Source organism: Dasypus novemcinctus, chromosome 5 (assembly GCF_030445035.2).
Source record: "Dasypus novemcinctus isolate mDasNov1 chromosome 5, mDasNov1.1.hap2, whole genome shotgun sequence".
Lineage (NCBI taxonomy): Eukaryota > Metazoa > Chordata > Mammalia > Cingulata > Dasypodidae > Dasypus > Dasypus novemcinctus.
This window is the reverse complement of record NC_080677.1, coordinates 153,917,752-153,942,119: the sequence shown is the minus strand read 5'-3', so window position 1 is coordinate 153,942,119 and position 24,368 is coordinate 153,917,752. Positions and strand designations below refer to the sequence as shown.

General features: G+C 35.3%; 1 protein-coding gene across 22 annotated transcripts in view; it reads right to left on the bottom strand.

Moving 5' to 3' along the window:
- ARHGAP12 (Rho GTPase activating protein 12) overlaps positions 1 to 24,368 on the bottom strand; it is a 116,497-nt gene that overhangs the window by 45,779 nt on the left and 46,350 nt on the right. For 12 of the 22 annotated variants that reach the window (XM_058297727.1, XM_058297730.1, XM_004451665.4 and 9 more), the window contains 3 exons: positions 8,488 to 8,751; positions 3,453 to 3,593; positions 2,203 to 2,283 (listed from right to left, as the gene is read on the bottom strand). In XM_058297727.1, the coding sequence (XP_058153710.1) occupies positions 2,203 to 2,283; positions 3,453 to 3,593; positions 8,488 to 8,751 (486 nt within the window). The remainder of the gene's footprint in view (positions 1 to 2,202; positions 2,284 to 3,452; positions 3,594 to 8,487; positions 8,752 to 24,368) is intronic. The other 10 variants (XM_004451668.5, XM_058297735.1, XM_058297733.1 and 7 more) reach the window with 2 other exon arrangements.

Here is a 24,368-nt window from a genome sequence, read left to right as displayed (position 1 = left end):
ATGCAGCAAATAGACACAGAGAACAGACAACTGGGGCGGGGGACGGGTAGTTTAGAGAAAGGGAGAAAAATAAATAAATAAATCTTTTTTAAAAAAAAAAAAACCTTATTTTTATTTGAGGAGGGATGGAGAAGAGATATATTTTTGATATTTCATTTTTCTTTAACCCTCTCTTATTCATACTCTTTAATCTATCTGGATCAATAATGATTTAGCATGACTACTGTTGAACAAGATTTTGAGTTTTTCTGACTCATAACATTATGAGTTGGCAAACTGTTGTCTGCTGTAATTCATTCCAATAAGATGTGAAGAACTCCCAAATAGAATTTGATTATCTAGAAAGAATTATGGCCTAAATGGCAATTAAATAACTAAACGAATAATTTATTTCATTCTTAGACATTCTTATGTCCACTAGTTAGAGCTGTTATAATTAATTTCTATTATATTTGCATTATTTACATTTACAGATGTTTGTTACTATGCTATTTTTTATATTTGATTAAATCTAACCTGGTTTTGCACTCTTTTAAAATTTGTAATTTCTTTTAATCTATTTTTCTATTTACTTTACAATTTTACAAGAAAGGACTTTTTAACAGCTTTAAAAAAAAGTCATTGATTATACACTTTGGATAGATCATATGGTATTTGAATACATCTCAATAAAACTGCTAAATATACAAATAAATAATTGTGCAAGAATAGCCAAAAATAGCAGCTATGTACAGCAGGGGAAACAGAGAGATTGAGAGGTAAGACATTTTCTTGTTTATTTTTTATTACTACTACTGAAATAATGAAAATGCTCTAATAATGATTGAAGTGATGAGTACGTAACTATATGATTATATCAAATACCGTTATTATACACTTGGGATAAATTGTATGCTTTATTAACATGTATCAATAAAATTGATTTGTTTAAAAAAAAAACTATCCCCACTAATATGTCAGGCTGAAAAGTTATTTTTAAACAATAATTCTGTATAAATGTGCATTAATGGTTTCTATTTGCAAAACTATTATTAATTTAGCCAACAAAGAAAGTAAAACATGAAACGAACAGATTTTTTTTTTTCTTCCTGACCTTGGCAAAAAGTAAGTACCCACGTAAAATATATGATAAAGATTTTTAAAATGTTTATTTGACAAGTTTTTTTTTAACTGCAAGAAAATTCTTGGGGCTATCCCTAACAGCCAGTATTTCCTTTATCCATTCTCCTTCCCAGTTTCCATTATAGCAACCTACACTTTTCCTTGAGATCACAAAATGTTAAAAGATATCAGAGCTCTTCTGTTACTGGCTCAAGTCAGAATCCTAAAAGTGGTCTCAGAAATCAAGTTCAGGCTATAAATCTCATCCTACTAGTATCGAGCTCTGTAACTTCATCAAATAATTAAGACCAGAGAACAATCTCATTAAGAAATCACTATTAGCAACAATATACTAGATTAGTATTTCCCAACCTTTTAGTCATCCAGCAACACCTAGTGAATTTTTCTATGTCCACTTATCATTTATACTGTCATTATTTTTCTTTAAATTGACTTACTTTTTCCCCATAGACAAATTTGTCTGCTAATTAGTTTCTTCCTAAAATTTTAAATCAGCTTACCAATTTAAATTTAAATGTTTGCTCAGATCTCAAGTACCAAGTATCAACACATATACACGATCACTTTGAAACCTACTGTCAAACTCAGCCCTTACATAGATGTTGGAAAGAGATATCCACATAGGCCCTATAAGACCTCATCACATTGCAGCCTTGATTGATTCAACTGCAACAAACATTTACATAAGGAGATTAACTTGAATATTTAAGTTACTTTTTTTCTCTTAAAAAGAAAAAAACATTTAACATAAGATCCAACTTCATATGGAAAATTCAACATATTCAAGGTAACTCAATTTAAGGTGATATGATTTGCGCTGAAGAGAATTCTTATTTCCAGAAAAAAAACTGATATCATGTTAAACCCAAGAATCTGTAAACAGGAATAATCAGTGTTATACAAAGAAGATAATGTTTAAAAATCTCAGAAAAATTTAGCCATTATAGTATTTTCAATGAATTCTGAAAATCCTAGTCTTCCTACTTTCTGGAAATTGAATAAACATTTAAAAATAAAACTGCTTTCAGATATTATGTCATACCTCTTTTAAAATAGAAATTCAGTGTTAAGGTTTGTTACCTTTGGCAATTCCCATTCGGACCGAGAGCCATCTGCACTGTAGTAATATTGTCTACCTTGGTCGTCAACATGCTTGAGCCACTATAAAAACAGACTGGTATTACTTTTTAATTTAAATAAAAGTGAGTTAAAACGGATAACAATCAGAGATAGTAGATATTCTGCTTGTGCATTTTTTCCTACTTGCTCAAGAAGATGCTACCTAGGAATATTGAAAAAAATAAAAATGTAATGAACTTATATTCATAAGACTTGCATTTTAAGTTTGGTAAGAATAAACATATTCAATAGTAAATGAGTTAATTTTTTCTCTTTTTTGCTCCAAAATCATGCTAGTGGTTCAAGTTCCACTTAACAACCTAACACCAAGATGTATGTAATACAAAGATATATAGATATATACATACATCCCCACAATGAAAAAAGACTTAATTTTAAAAAGGGAAATTTTTTCAATCTTGAAATATAAACTACAAAATATGTTAACGCCTTAACACAAACCCTCAGGAATTACCTCCTTGTAGCCAATACATCTTACTCAATATGAATTAAATAACAGCAACAGAAGTTCAAGCAACAAAATATAGGGAATCTGAGGGGAAAACACCAAGTATTGCTAATACAACACACGATCCTGATTGTCAAAGAAATGAAAACTGTTTCCTTATTTTATAGCATCTAATAAGGTGGGAAAAAGGGTGTGTAAAAGCCTACTACTTCCTATTTCTCACAAGCTTCTCTTTTCTAAACTAGCACAACCAATCATCCTTTCGATAATACCAGGTGTGATATACACATAAAATTTCAATATTCATCCCCAAAATATTTAATCATAAAATATTAGGTCCATGGTTTTTGTCTGCGCAAATTTGGTTATAATAAAGAAGGATAAGCAGTCAGTTGGTATATAATAATGCCACACTGAGAGAACCATTCCCAAAAAAGTTCCCCAATATAAAATGTGAAGAAATATGCTTATTTAAGAAATTTAAACAGAATGACACAAGAGAAGGCCTACCCTCAAAAGGTCTGACACCATCACTGAAAGCTGTTTAAAACCATGAATCTCATACACACACACACACACACAAATCATCAATCAGCAGCTATACTGAATTTTCATGACAACTGGCATGACTACAGAAATTATGAGGAATATTTTTACGAGTTTTTTAAACACTACCAAAACTTCAGTATACATCTTATGGTGGAATCTGCCAAGAAAACTAAATGAGAAAAAAAGAAAGTACCTTTTCATTAGTATAGTCACTGGTATATAGGGTATGCCCACGTTCATCCAACTCTTCTGACCAACCCCTTGGAGGAGAACCACACTGACTATCTGACTGGCTGTAACAAATGCTGGGGTAGTTTTCTTCTGATGAAAGAAGCTATAAATAGTCAGAAACATAAGGAATTTTCTTATTTGAATATGAGTATGCAGCAGTTAAAAATCTGAGAGATCAACTTAACTTGGCTGTAAGTATACATACTAAGATATCTTGAGTATATATGAACATTTAATTTTCCAAACAAATTAAGTTTCTCAAGTGTACAACTGTGAGTGATAAGGTGAAATCAGTAATATTATTTTATCACACTAATGCAATTCTAGAAAAATTCACTATGATAAAATTAAAAACAATCCTTTCAGTCTAAGGAAAGAGAAAATGCTGCTTTTGAACTGAAATCTGGTTTAAAAATTACGAGGGTGTCTATGTGCAAGCAGAGGGCATGAGGGCACTTTATTAGATGAACCTCTTTGAAAACGCTCTTTACTATGTATCACAAGTGTCTACCAAAATGCTGGGCGAACAAGTGATCCACAAATATTTCCTGAACAATTTTTTAAAAGTTGGAGGGTGGAGGAGGAAGGTAGAGAAAAGAAACTAGCTTTATGGTATTATATTTTACATTCAAATTTATCACTAAATTTTTCTAACTCACTCAACTAAGTGCTTATTAAAGACAGTCATAAACTAAACTTCAAAACAAGAAAAAAAGAACGCTGAGAAAATTTAATACAATACAGAGTCAGATCAGAAATTCAGTATGGAAACACTTAACTTTTAAAAGCATGATAAACTCAAGACAAAAAAAGAAGTATATCAGAAAATTTATTAATTCCTGCTTTTCCAAACAAGTATTAAGGACCAAGTTTAAGCAGCGCATAGTGTGGCTAAGTAGCAACTTGCTCACAGCATTTAAAACCCATCCATTTAACAGATATTAGGTTAACTCTCATGTGCTAATAACCCTTCCTTTCCCTTCCAAGCAAAATAGTTTTTGCAATTAAATCTTAATCAGACTATACTTTCTACCACCATGATTAGTCTCAGATATTTGGGAAGATTCTCAAAGTTGTACAAGTAACTTAAAGATATAAACAGCCCAATATTAACACAGTCACAAAAACTAAGACAAACTTTGAAGAAGGCCTGCATAAAGAAAGCTGTATATGTTATACATCAGTAAATTTTTTTAGAAATGGAAAACCCAATTCAAAAAATGAGATTTTTCTTTAAGACAACTTCAAATATTAAAAAACACAATACACCTTTTGGTAAAAGAATAAAAGGCAATCTAAATAGTAAAATCAATTTAATAATCGGAATCAATAAATCTTATTTTTCCATAAACATGACTTTCTCACTGACAAAAATGCTCAGCTTTATTTTCCAATTTTTGTGCAGTAAAATGTTTCCTTTTGGCATGAAAAGTAACCTTTAATATTTTCATAAGTTTTAATATACTACAGAACAGGGCTTAAGATCTTGGTAACTACTCTGAGAACAGTGTCACTTAATGGCAATTAATTTAAATGGCAATTAAATCAAAATTAAGATTATTTTTGGCAGACATTCTCCAAATTTTAACTGTCCTGTACTAAATAATTCCATTCAGCAGGGTAACTGGTTCATTTACTTTGGGGTATACTCTAGTAAATGTAGCCTGGTAGAAACATGAGGGGACTGTAATGGACATTCCATTTACAGAAGAATGGCAAGTGGGTTCTCTACCTGATCATCTGGATAAAAACAGCAAAAAATGCTACATAAAACTTTAAAACTAAGTAAATAAATTCATAAATGAGCAAGAGGTCAAAGAGCAGGAGGACCTACTCAGAGGTCAAAAACTAAGTGGAAGTAAGAATCCAGAGATTAGTAGAACAAAATGACCAGATTTCTCCTTGAAAGTGTTTGTCAAACCATAACTAGAACTTCAATATTCAAGGCCATACAATAGTGTTGGGGGACAGGACTCAGGACCACCAAAGATAAGGGGTCCAAAGGAGACTCCCCCCAACACAAAGCTGAGACCCCAAACAATTATATCTGCAGATTATGGTTGAGCCAGAAATATACCCTGCCACCTGATTCCCCACGAGGGAAATAAGAATCTTCCCTAGTATTCAGCAGTCACAAGCCAGTCTTCATGCAATTTAAATTATTACTACCTAGAGAGCCTGTAAAGATTAAAGCAGAAATTTGTTTCAAATGTTTATAAAATACTAGTTTCCCTGGGCACCTGGCAGAAACAAAAGCAAATACTCTCCGAAGGAATCGATCTTCAACCACACCATTAAAGAATTCCTACTTACGAATTTCCAAGAACAATAAACTCATAATGGGAAAACACACACACACACACACACACACTTCAAGGATGGAAAGAAAACACCATGAATGAGAATCAGCAAAAAACAGGGAGCATAATCAGACTCTCAAAGTCTTTATATACTGAATGATCAAAAACGAAATACAAGGTTAAGACTAAAGAGACATGACAAATGTGATACATGATCCTTCACTGGATCTTCATTGGCCAGAAAAAAATATAGAGGACATTATTCAACAATTGAGAAAATTTTAACGTAAACCATATATTAAATAATACACCAATATTAGGTTTCTTGGGTGGGATAAATGTACTGTGGTTTTGTAGGAAAATGCACTTATACTTAGGAAATGAAGTATTAACGTTACCTGCTTCAACTGGTTCTCCAAAAATGACACATACATATGAACAGAGGGAGGGAGAGAATAATAAAGTAATTACAGCAAAATGTTAAACTATACAATTGTTACAACTTTTCTGTAGGTTTAAACATTTCAAACTAATAAGCTGGAGAAACTCCTCTAGACAAAGAATAAAACCTTTTTAAAATGCAGTAGCAGGGAAGCAGATGTGGCTCAACTGATAGAGTGTCTGCCTACCATATGGAGGGTTCAGGGTTCGATACCCAGGGCCTCCTGACCTGTGTGGTAAACTGGCCCATGCACAGTGCTGCCACGCGCAAGGAGTAGGCCCCACAAGAAGAGACACCCTGCACGAAAAAAAGCACAGCCTGCCCAGTAGTGGCACCACACACATGGAGAGCTGACACAGCAAGATGACATAACAAAAAACAACAAAAAAGACAGTTACCCAGTGCTGCATGACAAGAATGCAAACAGACACAGAAGAACACACAGCGAATGGACAGAGAGAGCAGACAACGGGGGGGGGGGGGGGGGGGGAATAAACATTTTTTAAAAAAGTAAATAAATTTACAAACGAAAACTTAAAATTCTATCACTAACAAACCTTCACTAAGGAAATTCAAAAGTATGTACTTAAGAGAGAAAAGATACCCAAGATAATCTAAATTACACAAAGTAGTGTGAGAAAAGAAAGTGATTAAGATGAGGATTAATTGCAACAGTCACCATTTACAACAGTAAGGGACTAAAATAAGAAATTAAATATATAACAACAATGGCACAAGAGTACATAGAGTACTCGTATGGATTAAAAGGAGCAAGAAGACACTGATTAACTTTAGATTTCAATAAGTATGCACGTAAAAATTTCTAGGACAGTACTTCTCCAGAGTGGTACTACTGACATTTTGGAGGGACTATTTTTGTTGTCGTGGGGCACTGTCTGTGTCACAGCCACATCTCTGGCCTCTACCCACTAGATGCCAGTAGCCTTGCCCAATTGTGACAATCAAATTGTCTCCCAACATTGCCAAAGGTCTCCTGGGAAGCAAAGTCACCCCCAGTTGAGAACCACTATTCTAGGGTAACTACCAAAATAATTAGCTTCTGAGTTATGATGGAAGGCTAAACACTTGTTCTTTCTCAAACCTCACCAAAATAATATACTTAAGAAGACATAAATGCACAAGAAGAGCAGAAGAGATAACAGGCATAAAACTCTGGAAGCTAAAAAGCGGTTAGACAAATAACTAAAATATTAGGCTGGAGAATGTAGAATCTAAACCAACATTTTTCTTCTTATAGCTATACATGAACAATTTTTCTCGCTATTCTAGCTCTCAAACACTAACAGTACAAGTTACCACCAAACCAAAGTTAAAAATAACCAACTGAAAAGGAGGACAAGAAGGGAGGTTATTAACTACAAAACGCTTTCAGATTCTGCAAAATACAAGACAATTACCTGATTTTTCCAACTCCTCCTAATTAGATCTCTGCTTTTACTGCACAAGCTAGCTGCTTTCTATAAGAGCATGGTGTCCTATGCAAACAGCAGGATTTCACCTCCTCCTTTCAACCCTATACAAAGCTCCTGCGTATCCAAAAGGATCCCAAGGCCTCTCTGGATTATAAAGATGAGTGATTCTCAAAATATAGGCGGCCAATTCATTGAATCACCTCTAAGAGGTAGACGAAGGTGAAATCAGAGGAGATTTAAAAAAAAACAAAACAGTATGAACACTTGTTAAAGAGAATAATGATTTTAGAATGAACTGTCAAATTTACAGAATGGTCCAACTGTAACATAAGTTGTAACAAATAAATAAAAAGTGCTCTTATACCCCTGACCAAAGAGAAAACCTGAGAAGTAGTTTGGTAGCCATACCAAATCGACAGAGAAAAACTTCTGTTTTAATCGGTTAATTTTGTTTCTGTTTATTTGGCTAGGTCACATTACGCATTTTCTTTCCTTTTTTAAAAAATGTCACTGTTTGTGCAATAACAATGACTGAGTTAGAAACTTCTAACACCTAAATGAAAGCCCTTGAAGCATTAGGCAACTTTAATAAAGCTAATTCTGTAACTAGCAAGCACACTACCAAGTCAGACACCGTCCACCAGCTAGAGATTAGTAGATAACTAGCACTGACAAAAGTAAAGCTTGAATGAGTATTTAGCATCTTAGAGATTTTTAACATTCTATGTTGATACCAAAAAACAAACCTATTCATTTGTTTTGTCTTTGAATAAGGAAAATATTAAATTTGGTAACTGTGAACAGTTCCTTAATTATACATACCTCTTGATCTCCTGGACTTTGGAAATCTCCTTTGCTTATGGTTGCATCCCGAGTCCAACGAGGGGGTTTCCAAGTTCTTTCCTGTGTTCCTCTGTTATAATAGTAACAACGCCCTGAACTATCTTTATGAGTTTCCCATTCTCCATTAACCTGAATTGCTGGGCTCCCAGGAAGGGGTGGGAGAGCAGACTGGGATATTTTCAGTTCTTGGAGATTGGCATAGACGGGAGAATCTGGCCTTCCTTGATTTGGAGGTGTAGTTGCCTGAGAAATAAAAATTTTTAATATTTATATTGAAACTCACATAACATTTACCAATTAAAATGAAAGGAAACACAATGTCCATAAACACACATATGCATTCATTTTATAACACATACACACGTGTATCTATTCTTTCAAAGAAAATAACAATTTTAATACTTATACTTTGATTGAAAAAGAATAAAAGCTTCCATTAGAATCCAAAGTATGCTTAATACTTTCTTTCACACTGAAAGGATACTCAGTGAAAACTCAGGAACCTGCGGTTCAGTTCTAGATCAAACACTAACGAGTTATATGATATTGAGTAAGATCACCTCACCTGAAATTAAATTTTATAATCTCTTTAAATGAGGGACCTGGACATCTTCAGTGCTAAAACTCTATGATTTTAGGCTTTTTTAAAAAAAAATCTTGAACATGGATATCTCAGCACTTATTCAGAAAACTATCAGAAGGTTCTAAATTCTATATTAAATTATGAGCATAAGTCAAACATCAAAGATTAAAATACTTAAGCTAAGAATTGACTACATTTATTCTTCAGTTATAATTTCTCAGTGGCCATAAATAAATCACTTAATCTCTTCCTGGTTTCCTTATGTGTGAATTTCCTAACAGTGAAAAAATAGAAAGAGCAGTGACTCTGATTTACATGTCTACAACCTTAACTGTATTTTTAAGCCTCTCGCTAGATGTCAGTCAGGAGCAGAACACTCTCCACACACTTTGCTTAAAGACACTGAAAAGTGGTGAAGAACAAAAGCACCCAGCTGAGAGCACCTGTTCCTACGGGGTGTGTGTGCCCGTACACAGATCTTCCCTTTAGGAAAGGTTTCTCAGCCTTAGCACTATGGACACTGGGGACGCGATTTGCAGTGGGGGCCGCCCTGTGCACCCCCCGCCTCCACCCACGAGTTGCCAGCAGCATTCCCCTCCCCCACTATCCTCTCAGGATTGTCAAATGTCCCTGGGAACGGAACTACCCAGTTTGAAAGCCACTGCTTTACCATACAAATTCTAGAGTTTCATTCCAATTTAATTATTTCTGTGATATGCCTACAGTGTATGGATGCTTAAAAAATAATGAAAAATAATTGAGGCAGAATGTGTACAATCCGTTACCCCTTGCTGATGGATTAGGTAGGACCAGCTAGATGGGGCTGATGACAAAATATGGTCAATAAAAGAACAAATGCCAGTTCACATATCTTCGGTGTGCTCTAGTGCTGAGTATAGGACTTGGCCTCTGACACAGACTTCACCCCAGAAAAAGGAAAATATTAAAATAAAAATGAATTTAAAAAGGGAAATGTGGACAGACACAATGAATAAGTTTGATGCAAATTAAAATACTTTAACTTCTAAAAATAGTATTAGCCTATAAAATAACTTTGAGTCTAAATCATAGAATAAGCTTTAAAAGAGACTAAGTAAAAATAATCCAAAACAGAAATACATGTTTGTAAAATGTTTACCTCTGGTCTTTTTACATATGGTACGTATTCAAGTATTGTATTAAATGATGCCAATTTCCTAAAAACGTTAGCTTTGAATTTAGTCTACCACCAAACAGCATCTTTCTGTGTAGAAAATGTACCCATGTAGATAAATTTCTATGTATTGTTATCACAGACTAATTCCTTATCCTGGTAAACAAGGCTTCTCTGGCTAAAAAAAATATATATTTTAATGTAAAAATTCTATATAGCAAGTAGTTTCTCAGAACTATATATTCAACTAGCATTAAAATAGTTCCTATTAGGCTCCAGGACTTTACTAGAACTTGGGGAAAGACCAAGAAATAGCCACTTACTAAATGACATTAACTGACAAATCACATTGTCTTTAAGAAACAAGTAATTCCTGTTGTTTAAGCAGTTTAAATGTAAACAGCTTTTCCAGCTGAAAAAAAAACTGAAATGCTTCAATAATCTATAAAGTTAGCATAATTCTAAAACAAAAGCTGAGAATTAAACAACTCTATAAATCAATCTCACTTATAAATTCACCACTGCATTTTTTAAAAATCAGGAAAAAGCAGGAATGTAAAGAAATTCTGTCTTTAGGAAATCTCATACTATAATCCTTTACATTTATAGATTAACATAATCATCTCTTCATAGAGACTGAGAAAGCATTTGATAAAATTCAACACAGATCCAGAATAAAACTCTGAAATCCCAAGTCTATCAAAACTAACAGTTGGTCAAATACATGGCTGTCTAATCAGCTTCCCATATATGAGCAATGACAAATTGGAAAATGTAACAGAATTTTATAAATCACATGCACAATAGGAAAAGACCTAATAAGCCTTAAAGAAATATACCAAACTAAATGAGGAATACTCATAAAATTTTCCTCAGATACTTAAAAGTAGACTTGAAAAGTTAAACCTTCTTCCTAAATGGAAAATTTTAATTTTGTAAGGATGTCAATTCTCCAAAATTAATCTGTAAGTTCTATAAATCCAATGCGGTTCAGCACACATAGCAAAGTTAGTACACTGCCTAACACAAGGAATCACAATGAAATTTACTGAAGGAACAAATGAACAAACAAGCAAACGTGAAAAAAGAATGCAAGCATGCATACCCAAGTGAAAGCAAAATGAAAGGGCTTAGAACTGGTTGGATCTTGTAAGAGGGAGGAAACTAGGAAAATATCCAGCTTTTAGTTTGGGTTATAGGATGGATACTTGTGTCACCATTTAAAATAAGAACTATCTAAAAATGATACCAAGTGTTAAGTACTCAGGGGGTACTACAGTTACAAATATGAATTTAAAAATTTCTTGTCCTCCAGGATCTCATAATACGGTGGAGGAAAATAAACAGTTTATTTTAACATATAATAGATACAATACTAGAGTTATGCATGGGATACTTGGGGAGCAAAAAGGAAGAGACCTGGGAGCAAGTGAACTGAGCCTTAGGAATGAACAAATAGGAGTTAGCTGGTAAAGACTGGGGAGATGGGAGACAACAAGAACAAACGTTAGAGAAACAGCACAACACACTCAAGGAATTATGCTGACTCGTAGGGTATGTACAAGGAGTGGCAAGTTACAGAACAAGAGAGTTTTGTGTGCCACGTTAAAAAGCTTGGGTGTTATCTCACAAGTAGAGAACCCTAAAGACTTTAAGCCAGGAAGTACATTCTGATTTAAAATGTTAAAACTTCATGGATTTTCAGAGTGATACAACCAGTAGCAAAGCTTATTAGGAAATTGGTACAACAGCATAGAGAGAAAACGAAAACTGAAACAAGACAGTGCTAAGCAAGGATGGAGAAGCAAGGCCAGTGTCAAGAAAGGAGGGGGTTCAACTAACATACAGATTATAAGGGTATTTATAGGAAGCACAATTTGTATTGTTTTTGTTTCATTACTATGGATTAAATAATGTAAAGATGAAGAACAGCATGGAAAAGAAGGGCACAGAGGATTCCATTCAGACTGTATTAGACTGATAAACCTTCCAAAAATCCAGGTGGAAATGCCCACAGGCTGCTGGATACAAAGATTAGGAGCTCAGTATAGAAATCCGGGCTAAAAATACAAATGCAAAAGTCATCATCATATGGGTGGGGCCAATAACCTATAAGAGCATAGAAAATGAGAGAAGGAAGTGGATGGAACCTTGGAGAATATTAAGTAGTTGCTTTATGAATTAACATGAGAATATAGGTATAAAGGTAGTACAGGATCTGCCATTGTGGCTTCTACAATTATAATTATTACTGCAATTAATATAATTAGGGGACCAAAGAAAAAAAGAAAGAGGATCCAGCAAGAAGGCAGAACTGTCTACCTAGAAAAGGTGGTATTTCAGGGTCAAGGAGAAAGAAAATTTCAAAGGAAGGGGAACTCAACAGTACCAAATCCAAAGATTTCAATGTAAGAGGTATGGGACAATCACTAGATTCAGCAATTAAGAAGTCAGTAAAAAGACTCAGCTTTCAGCCATAAGGGAGTAACAGGGTCTGAAAACACCTTCCTGCCATAACAACTAGAAAAGTGAATAAAATACAGGAAACAAGTATTTGCAGGCATTGTCAAAAAGGAAAAAAAAAAAGGTGGGCCCTACCTATCCCAGGCTAGAGGTTGTTTCCAGAAATCAACACAGGGAGGGGAAACCCAGAGTCCAGCAATTGTGATGAGTGGGCAGGTCAGAGATAAAGTTTAAATTTATTATTTAAAGTGCAAAAGGGAACCATACAAGAAATGAAAATAATTATGTAAATATCAAACACTGAGGAGAGAGAAGGGGAAAAGGGAATGGTCCCTAATTTTTTTTAGATCAAGGTTATATTTCTCAGCTCTTACTTGCTGCTTAACTTTGGACAGATGTTCATTTAAAATGCTATCTACTCTTAGAATTTCTAGTAAAAATGAATTAACTACATAGTTAAAATCAGCATAAACCTTTAATTTTAAAGTCTGTATAAGCTATGTGGGGAGAGAACAGAGACGACTCAATACTCATTTGTAGTGATCCCTGGGAAGAAAAAAATACTGTCCACATTTATTATCAGCTACCCAAACCACTGAGAACAATGAAATTGCCTTTAAATGGTCACCATTTTCCTCAAGAACTCTTTTAAAAATAAAAATCATTAGTAAAAAAATTCTTATTTTGTAAAATACAAAATGAATTTTTACATATACACAAAACACATATTAATTACAACAAGGGATGGTAAGTAATTATGTGCTATTTTGCCTCACAAACCCAAAATACCTTTTTTTAAATTAACATACTATTAATAAATGCTGGTGAAGGTGAGATACAACAACTGTAGTTTACCACTGCTAATTTTAGCACAACAGTTTTGGAAAGCAGTTGGCAATATGTTTCAATAGCTTTTAAAAATATTCTTTGAGGACTCTGAACACAAGAGAAAGGAAACCTAGATATAGAAAAATGTTTTTCTCACAAAGATATTCATTCCCATGTTGTTTAACAGAAACAAAAAAACAACCTAAACTTCCAACAACATAGGAATGGTGTGGCAGTTTGATATTATTTATTAACCTGAAAAAGAGGATGATATTTGTAAACTGGTCTGTTCCTCCAAGTGTGATGCCCTTTGATTATATTAGATTTGTTGAGGGGCCTCTGATGAAGTTTACTTGATAAAATTAATTTAAGGTTTCTGATTGGGATACATCAGTAAAGTTTAGCTCAGGTTGAGTCCCCGCCCTCTTTGGCCTATAAGACACACAGAAGTAGACACATGGAAAAGGAGAGAACCTGGTCATTTCAGTCCTGCCATGTAACAGGAGAAGGCTTGAACAGCTACAGTCCAGGGTGGAGAGAGATGAGTCACCTGCCTGACAGCTTACAACAGACCTTGGGAAGAGAGCGAGACTGACAGAGGAAGCCCAGAGCAGAGCCTGAACCCTCCAGAGAGGAGCAACTTCACCACGTGGCAACTGACTTTAGGGAGAAAGCAACCTTGAGCTGGATTCTTTAGGGCCTTGTAACTGTAAGCTTTTACCCCAACTAAATACCCTTTATAAAAGCAAACAGATTTCTAGTAGTTTGCATCAGCACCCCTTTGGCTGACTAATACAAATGGTTAAGTAAATTATGACCCATACATTATCAACCAATATTTCAAATAATGAAAATGCTTGTAATGATTTCTTAATAACATGGTGAAAATTTTTATGAGACTATAAAACTATACAGTAAATTCCAACTAAGATTTTTAAAGCATGAAGAAAAATGAACTAAGACATTTCCAGTGGTTAAGTCTTGATGGTGGGATTATGTTTGATTTTTTTTTCTATGTGCTTAAGTTCCCAATTTATTACAAGAATTATTTCCCTTAGAATTTGATTAGGGACAAGAATCTAGGGCAAAGCAGGCACTTACCTGGTCCACTGGGCTCATAAAAGTGACAGCAATAGTAACAATACTATGTAAACTAGTGTTTCTCAAGGAGTGGTCTATGGGCCATCCATATCAGAATCATCTGGGGTACTTACTAAAAATGCACTCTTGCATCCTAATCTGTAGTTTCTGGGGAGAGGGTCATGGTTAAGAACCTGTATTTAAAGCACCCTACATGATTTTTATTTGAAAGATATTGATAAAATCTTTGTTTGAAAGATATTGATAAAACTCAATCTTCCTGAATGGATTTATGGTAAACTGGTTCCTATGGTTCAATAAATATGCATTATATAAAACATAAATATTTAAAATGGCAGGTCTTAAATTCACACTACCAGTTAGTTGCTACTTACCCTATAGTTAAGCATAAGATGAAGAGTTAAAATAAAAAGAATAAGTAACAAGAAGAGCTGAGAATACTTCCAACAGATGAATCAAATCTCATAAAAGTTAGAAAACAAATTTTTATTTCAGGATAATACACTTAAACTAAACAAACAACAGTACTCATGAAATGTCACCAACATAAAAAATAGGCTTTCCATACAAAAGAAATCACTAAAAGGAGAACAAAGAAACACAGTTAATCTTATAGGCTATATCTGTCATTAATTAACAACTGAATTGGGACTAGTACCTCTGCACATGACCCAATTTAATATTTTTAAAAAGACTTGGCCTGTTCTACTTTATCTATACATAGACTAAAATATCGCTCCCACTATACACAGAAAAGAAAAATTGGGGAACCTTATATACAAGAAGGTAACTTTAAACTTAAAATCAGATTGTATCTGAAATTCTTACACTTTTAATATCATAAATACTGAGATTTGTCGTCTTTTCTCTTTTGGCAGTTCTAGAATTATCTTGAGAATGGCAGAATCCATATTAACTTAATCAGCAAATGCTAATCAGAAGTACTAATTAGGTATCCACCTTACCATAAATGCAGTTACAGTTATATTATTTTGAGGGTCAATATAAATCTCTGCAAGTCTTTAATCAGATCTTTAATTTAGATTTACGGAAAAAATATTTACTAAATTATCAGGCTCTAAAATTGCATTTAAATTATTTTTAAATTCTATTTTAATTCATATGGAAAAAAGACATTTGTGTGCCTTTGATAACTTAGCTGCTTAAACTTGTTTCACCATAATCATATATTATTATAACAATGTGCCAGCTGACAGCAGAAGAGGACAAAAAAGAAAATTTTCCCAACAAACCAATATTCGGTTAAAAGAGAACTAAATTTTGTTTTAGTTCCACAACTAAAAAATTGCATGTAAACTTTAACTGGAAAATGTAACTTTCCAAAAGGGATCGTCTTTTCACATGGAGTCACATTTTAGCGGGGAAAAAAACATAAATTATCCTTTGCTTAATAATACGAAAATATAAAAACTTACAAATTTTAATGTTCAAATCTTAAAGCACTACAGCATTGGAATTTCATGCTCTATAGTTTACTGATAGTTCTATGGCTGGCTTAGATACCTAGAACCAATTATGAGGTAGGCAGGAGATGAAAATAAGAAAGTCTTCTGTTAAGAAGCTAAAAGACTAGTAAAGAAGAAGACAGGTTAAAAACACACACACACACACATACACACAAAAACAACTAAAACTACTCCAATGCATGATCTAAGTGCTATAGAGAGGTAGGTACAGGTTGCTCTGGGAGCACAGAAAAGGGGAGTGAATAGGGAAAAAAAAAGGGGACACAGGAGCTCAGGAAAAGGCGTGATCACAGCATCAGGTGAAGGGGTCTTTAAGGGAAATGAGCGCTAAACCCAGAGAGATGGTGAAGCGCATTCCAGCACACTCCATATCCTCCAAAACATAAATAAATGAGAGTAACCGTTCAATAAGGAAGCACTACAGGTACCTAAGGGAACTCAGTATTGTGGTAAGTTTTATTAGCTATTGGTTTGCATTGTAAACAAATTATTTTTCAAATGTTTTCCTAGTTATTGTAACTCCACGCTGCTCAATTACTATAGACCTTGATTACTTTGTTACAAGACACTAGCTGAACATATTCACATACTAACATTTTTTCAATGTGTTTGTTTCCTCCTCCTCCTCCTATTATTACCTTAGCCAACAACCCCGACAACCCCTTCAGGCATTGCCACCATGTCTGCCTCTTCCCCAACAAAGACAATAAGGAAGGTCCCAACCAGAAGAGTTGTGAGGCCTGAGGAAAGCTTACTTCAAGTGAGCCATACACAAGCCAGCCATGAGGAAGCATACTGGTAAAATCCAAAGATACTGCCAGCTGATAACAATGAAACTGTGCCAAGCTATAATCAGAACCACTGGTAGTTAAAGGCCAACTGTACACAGAGGATGGATAGGTTAAGAGTTGAGACACCATAGTGAAAAGGCCTGCCTATCAGGGACCTACTCATAAAGACAGGGTTGGGTATAGGACGGAAGTCGATCAAGGGTAAAAGATTCACCAAAGGGAACAAAAGGTGAATTTCCCCTTTAAGATCGCACACACACCCTTCCAGGCCTTTTCTGTTATGCCCTCACATACCTTCTTTTCTCTAGCCATACTACTCTGTCATTAGACATATCTTTATCATGGTACTTATTACATTATAAATCAATACAAGATTTACTTTTCTGCTGTTCTTTCTAGGACATGATTATCTTTAAGGCGAAATATTTGTCTCAGGTAGCAGGTGTAGCTCAGTGGTTGAGCACCTGCTTCCCATATATTAGGTCCTAGGTTCAATCCCCAGTACCTCCTCTTAAAAAAAAAAGATTCATCCAGACATATTGGTCCCTGGGAGTCTAAGGCAAACAAGATTCTTCAATATACTGCTAAGCTGAAACAGCAAAACTTAGTTACTATTTTATGCCAATGGTGTAACATGCAATGATCTAGTACACGGCCATTCATGATTACAAATGTCCCTCCCTAGGGACTTGAATGGTAATTCTATGATCAGCACTCACAGGATGACTACAGAATATTCTGTCACTGAAATTTCTTGGTAGCAAAAAGTTTATGGTTAGTATCACAAGTTTTAAAAATGCATCTGTGTTTACTTGTTAAAAGTATACACTATATGAATAGTCTAAGCTTAGAAGTTTTGGGTCCTGGGAACAGCCAAGACAATTTACAAATTTCAAAAACAGACCAAGTTGATCCATAGTGTTCTGGTATACATTTAAATGGCTGGCATACCAACCCTTCTTTCTCTCATTTTCTGATAACCGACTATTCACCTTTTTTCCTTTTTTATTTTCAGAAATACTGAAATATAAAGTTTTCAGAAATACCGATTACCTAAGGAATATAATGTATAAATTGTCGCTTTCAACACAACTATAAATGAGTTTCTGACTTACCACATGTACCAATTCATGAACAAGTTAGCATGAACATAACACAGCTGCTTGGACAATCTGTTATTATATTAATTCCAAACTGTGTGTGTAGTTACAAAGTTTAAAGCACTACTTCCTTAAAGTTACCTTGAAAATGTTATGCCCATCACAATGTAAATAAAGAATAAATGATTTCCCATTATTTTAATACCCATTTTAAACCAAAGCAAGAAACTAAGCTTTGCTCTGCATTCCTTTTTTAAAAAAAATGCAAATAGATATTTAGACAGCTACAGTATGAATATTTAAATATAAAAATATATACATACATTCACTACATGTACATGAAAAAGGTCAGAAGACCATATAAAAGTTTCTTTAACTTATTTCTAAATCAGGGAATTATAGCTGATTTTGTTTTTGTGTAAATGTATTTTGTGATTTTTTCCTACAAAGAACACATTTATACTACAATTTCTTCCATTACTAATCACAATAGTTCTCTGGCAGAACAACAGTAAGTCCACTCTAATCCATACTCTATACCTCCATCCTGTGGACCCTGGGATGGTTATGTCCAGTATCCCTCTACATCCAGAGGGGGCTTAGATTCCACATGGATGATGGATGCAATTCTCCTGCTTGCAGTTATAGGCACTTTTGGCTCCCTGCTGTGGTAGCTGACCTTCTTCACCTCCCTGTAAGCTGGCCAGGGTAAGTCCAATAAACCAGAGGGTAGGACTTGCAAGTCTGCCGAGGCTCAGGACCTGGCTGTCACATGGACAGTCCAGAGACCCAGGTCTCCTGAGGATACACCAACCCCAACTCCAACCACAGGTCCAGTAAAAGTAACAGAAGAGGTATGTGTAGAAAGGTCATATCTGCATCAAACTCCATCACACTCAGAAACACAAACTCCAAAGTAGGGCCAACTAACATGGCGCTGAACTCCAGAGTCATCTGCCATGACCAAAGAACCTATGGGTCTCTGTAGCCCTCAGGAGAACCAGTACCTGGGTTTCTATCTTTGGCTGTCTCTGGGACCCTGCTGAGGAGTGCACAAGCATCACCCCTCTGATGACCTCCTGACTCTTTTTTGGAGACTCACAGCCATATAAACTATTGTGATTAGTAATGGAAGAAATTATAGTATTGATGTGGAGAAAGTGGCCACAGTAGCTGCTGAGGGGAGGGAGAGGGAAGAATAGATACAATGAGGGGGCATTTTCAGGATTTGGAGTTGTCCTGGGTGGTGGTGCAGGAACAGATGCTGGACAGTGTGTGCCTGCCATGGCCCACTGGGTGGGCTGGGGGAGAGTGTAGACTACAATGTAGACCACTGTCCATGTGGTGCAGGAGTGCTCCAAAATGTATTCACCAGGTGCAGTGAATGTGCCATGATGATGGAAGAGGTTGCTGATGTGGGAGGAGTGGGGTGAGGGGGGTGGGGGGTATATGGGGACCTCACATTTTTTTAAATATAACATTTAAAAGAAAATAAAGAAGAAAAAAAAAGAACACATTTATTTTGAAATGATTAAAAAGAAAAAAAAATCTGTGGAAGAGAAAAACTCATTCCTTTTAAGCCCATGCAACAATTCTGCAATGAAAGGACATACCAGCTCACGCTAGAAAGAAACAGAACATTCGTGGCGCCCATCAGTACTCAAAACTTCAAGTTTACCCAGAAAACCTATAGGAGGAAAGGTTCTCTCAAGGTCTTAGGTTCACTGTGCTTAGAACTATAATCCTTTAACAAACCACAAGGAGAATGCACAATTCAGAATACATTTCCCATTAGCAAGTCCCTATTGATAGCATAGGATGGGCTGGGTAAGATAGGATTGTTCTAGAAGGATAGTGGTCAGAAGCCTAGCATTCCTTCGATTAATCTGTTCATCTGAAAATTTCATCCGCTGAGGGCTATCTAGACACCAGCTAATCATTCCTAGTCCTTTTTTTGAAACTCCTCAAATAAAACTTAGCTTTAGCTCTAAAGGTCATCATGAAACTAGAACACTAAAGCTTTATATTTTCAGCTTCCCAGCATCCTATATATTAATAGGTACCAAGGACTACTGATCCAAAAGAGGGGGAAAAACCAATTAGGAGCTAAGTTTAAAAGGAATTTAACTGAATTTCTCTCCACATCCTCATATATCCCTATTCTCAGGAAGAAAAACACAAAACATTCTACTTAAATTATAAAGTTCAGGAAACAAAATCCATCTAATAAACATATTCCAGCTCTTTAAGGAGTTAGTGCTTATTGAAACTGTGTTCGTTTTCAAGGTCTTCGGTCTCCCTTTTAGGGCCCTTCCAAGCGTTCTTCCTCATCAAAATTAGTTATAAGCTCAAAAATTTTAAGAATCTAAAGTACAAAAATTCCGTAAGTCACGTTAACCAAGGACTCAGCTTCTAACCCTTGCCTGAAGACTCAGAATTATTCTATGCTGCTCATGACATATGTCAGCTCCCTTTAGCTCCAAAACATATATTTATGTTTGTCCCATTCTATCAGATATCTTAATAGTCACATGAGAAAGAAAAAGACTTTTGTTCAAACTTTAGAAGTTTCTGCATACAAGAAAAGGTAAACAAGAAAATCTGTGCCAGAGATCTAAATTCAGTTTAAGATGTACTTATGTCTTGCCCAGTATGTCCTTTTGGGACACTGTTGCTCTTCAGGATGAGACAGACCGAAAGTGGTATAAAAATGCCTAGTTCCTTTTAAAATAGAAGAAAGCGCTATCCCTAGGAAGGAACTAGTCTGGTTGTGGCAGTCTGGTTTCTGTCCCTTTAGTCTATTTTAGTGAATAGACTAACATAAAAATTACATACACATAAATAATAACATATCAGAGCAAGTAATTATAAGATTATCCATATGACTTCTCTAATTATATATAGTTACTCAAGGAGTGCTGATATGTATTAATTCCCAATGAGGTCATTAAATCTGTAGCTGAGAAATCCGGAAGATCACATTCTTTCCTCCTTGACTGTGCCTAAAGAGAGCTGATTACTAAGTTATAGTAAATGATGAACAGATTATTTTACTCTCCAGCTCATTTAAATTACACTGACAAAACTGTCAATGCAGTTGATTACAAAATTTTTTCTTTTTTTAAAAGATTTATTTCTCTCCCCTTCTCTCCCCCCCACCCCCACCCCGATTGTCTGTTCTCTATTTGCTGTGTCTTCTTTGTCCGCTGTTGTTGTCAGCGGCACGGGAATCTGTATTTCTTTTTGTTGCATCATCTTGCTGTGTCAGCTCTACGTGTGTGCGGCACCATTCCTGGGCAGGCTGCACTTTCTTTGGCACTGGGTGGCTCTCCTTACGGGGCGCACTCCTTGTGCGTGGGGCTTCCCTACATGGGGGACACCCCTGCGAGGCAGGGCACTCCTTGCACGTATCAGCACCGCACGTGGGCCAGCTCCACACGGGTCAAGGAGGCCCGGGGTCTGAAGCACGGACCTCCCATGTGGTAGACGGACACCCTAACCACTGGGCCAAGTCCACTTCCCAATAACAAAAATTTCTAACTCCTATGCTACATGACTTATTTAGCAATACCACCCAGAGGTCCCTAAAGATGCTCTTCAAAAATAAGCACGATAAACCAAGTAAAGGAAAACCTGACATACTTAAGGAAGATATTGAGCAGGTAATTAATAAAAATTTAAAACTATACTTTTCTGATTAAAAAAAGGATGCATTAAATCTGTGCATTCTTCTTTAAATTATGAATTAGAATTAGAAAAGAAAATACAAAAGCAATCCACCTTCCTTAGAAGAAAATGAAAAACAGAGAACAGGATTAAAAAGAAAAAGTATCCAGAGATCCATCACTCAAGTATGAGTGATGAACTTTTTGAACAATCACATAATGGCAATGCATAACAGTTCCAGTTCAGAAGTCTCTGATACTGTCTGTTATCGCAATTGCTTCTGCAACCTTGTATTTGAATATTTTACTGTATTTTATAATTAACATAGCAAAAAGAGAGAAAACTGAGATGCTAAAACAAATAAGAAATCTAAATTAAATGCAATTCTCACATTCATGCCCAAATTGCAAATTTTAGCTTAAAAAGGCTAGTGAAGTATTCAATTGTAAAGGCAATGAACAACACTAAGGGGCATAACAAAATGCTAGAGAAAATAAAGTGATTCTAAAAACTGAAATAAAAATTATAATACTTTTAGCCCTTTTCATAACATTAGGACTACTGCTACTCTTCTGCTTACAGCTTCAGGAACAGGAATGCCTAAGCTGTTTTTGTAGCTTTCTTATTTCATATGTCATAAGTAAGTTTCCAAAAAATTGTTTCTACTGGCTGCATAATATTCCAAAAGATGGATAAATTCCCTGGGCATCCCCAAGTGGCTCCTGGAGGAACCTCCACACTATCCTGCGGTTCCACTGAGCAGAACTGCAAAGGCATTCGATATGAACTTGAATGCCTCCACATTCTGACTAAAAAGGGAAGCCAGCTGCCTTAACAACTCATCCAGGGTCACACAATGAGTTTATAAATGAATTGACAAAAATAACGTAGCATTTCACCATAATCCTGTATAGAATTAGACATTGGCAAGCCCACCATTGCCTGGTTTTGCAAATAAAGCTTTACTGGAACACAGTCATGCTTATTTGTTTCCATACTGTCGATGGTTGCTTTCATGATACAACGACAGAGTAGAATACTTGCAGCTCAAACCTTACAGCTCTCAATGCCTACAACATTTGCTATTTCTTTGTTTACCAGAAAGTTTGCTACCCCAGTGAAAACGCCCTTACCGTTTTAACTTGATTTAAATACTCAGGAATAAAAGAATATGTTTTGTACTATAAATTTTTATAAATCATTTAAAATATTTACAAATTTTAGGTCCCTTCAACATTAACAATTTCCTTCTATAACCACAGAAGGATGAGAAGAGAAAACATAATCTCCTTTGCCCTTGTAAAAGTAGAAAAATTTAGTTCAATGTCACTTTTACAGTAACAGTTTTTTCTTTTTTAAAGAGGTCAATATAGGCTAACAGGTTGGCACTAGGTTGGCAATTTTAAAATCAGATAAATCCAGTAATTAAAGCCATCACTGCCCATACCATTCCTCTTGGAATACATCCAATATAGTATCATGGTGGTAGAGTAATGGCTCCTCCATGCTTCTACAACGTTTCTGGCCATTCTCTGCAGATACCTTTAACAACCCCCAGAGGTCAAGGAAAGTCCAGGGGATGCCAACCTTTTCTTCTGGGCGAAAAAAGTGAAGCAATAGAAATAATCTACTATTCCATATAGGTCTCTAGTATTTATTCACAAAATATGGTTCTATTAGAAGACATGCTCTTTGTTCATTATCTTATCTCCAGAACCTTGCAGGTAAATAGCTGGGGCTCAATAAATATTTATTGAGTGACTGCCAGAATGAATTAATTATCTGAAGTCATGATTTTTGCTTTAAGTCTTGAACGTCACTGTTTTCACTTCCTTTCCTAATAACATTTCACAAGTTTTGAATTAAACTATGAAAATAATTAAAGCCCTTAACAAATTAAGTATGAAAAATTGTAACAATAATAATATTACAGTACCTTTTTGCCCAATTTGATGGGTTCTAACTTAGCTGAAATACATTTAGGACACTGCAAATTCTATTTCCAAATATCTCTGCCTTGTTAGAGTCCCAGAAAAATGCTTATCTCAAAAAGTCTCATATTACTGTAAGCCAAAGGTACATAAATATAAGCATCTACATCAATCTATCTCCAGTAATTAAGTTCCAGCTTTAATACTTCAATCGGGTTTCTAAGACATTTATATTCATACATTTATTTCCTAAGTAAATTTTACTTGCTAAGTGTCTTCATTTCCTAGGGCTGCCATAACAAATTATTATTATTACCGCAAACTAGGTAGCTTAAACCAAGAGAAATTTACTTTCTCACAGCTCAGGCTAGACCTCCAAAATGAAGGTGTTGACAGGGCCTGCTTGCTCTGAAACCTGTAGGGAAGAATCCTTCCTGGCCTCTTCCTAGCTGCTGGTGTTTCCTGGAAGTCCTCGGCACACCTTACTGGTGCTCTGCCTCCACGGTCACATGGTCTAGGGCTCTTCTGTGCTGTCTTCTCTCCCCTTCTAAAAGGACGTCAGTCATAATGGATTTCAGCCCACCCTGCTCCAGTATGGCTTCTTTTTGACCTAACTAATTCCATCTGCAATGACTCTATTTCCAAATAAGGTAAAATTCTGAGGTACTGGGATTAGGGCTTCAACATGTATTTAGGAGAGACAGTTCAACCCATAACACTTAGTAAATACTAAAACAGGCTTCAGCTATTTTTTTCT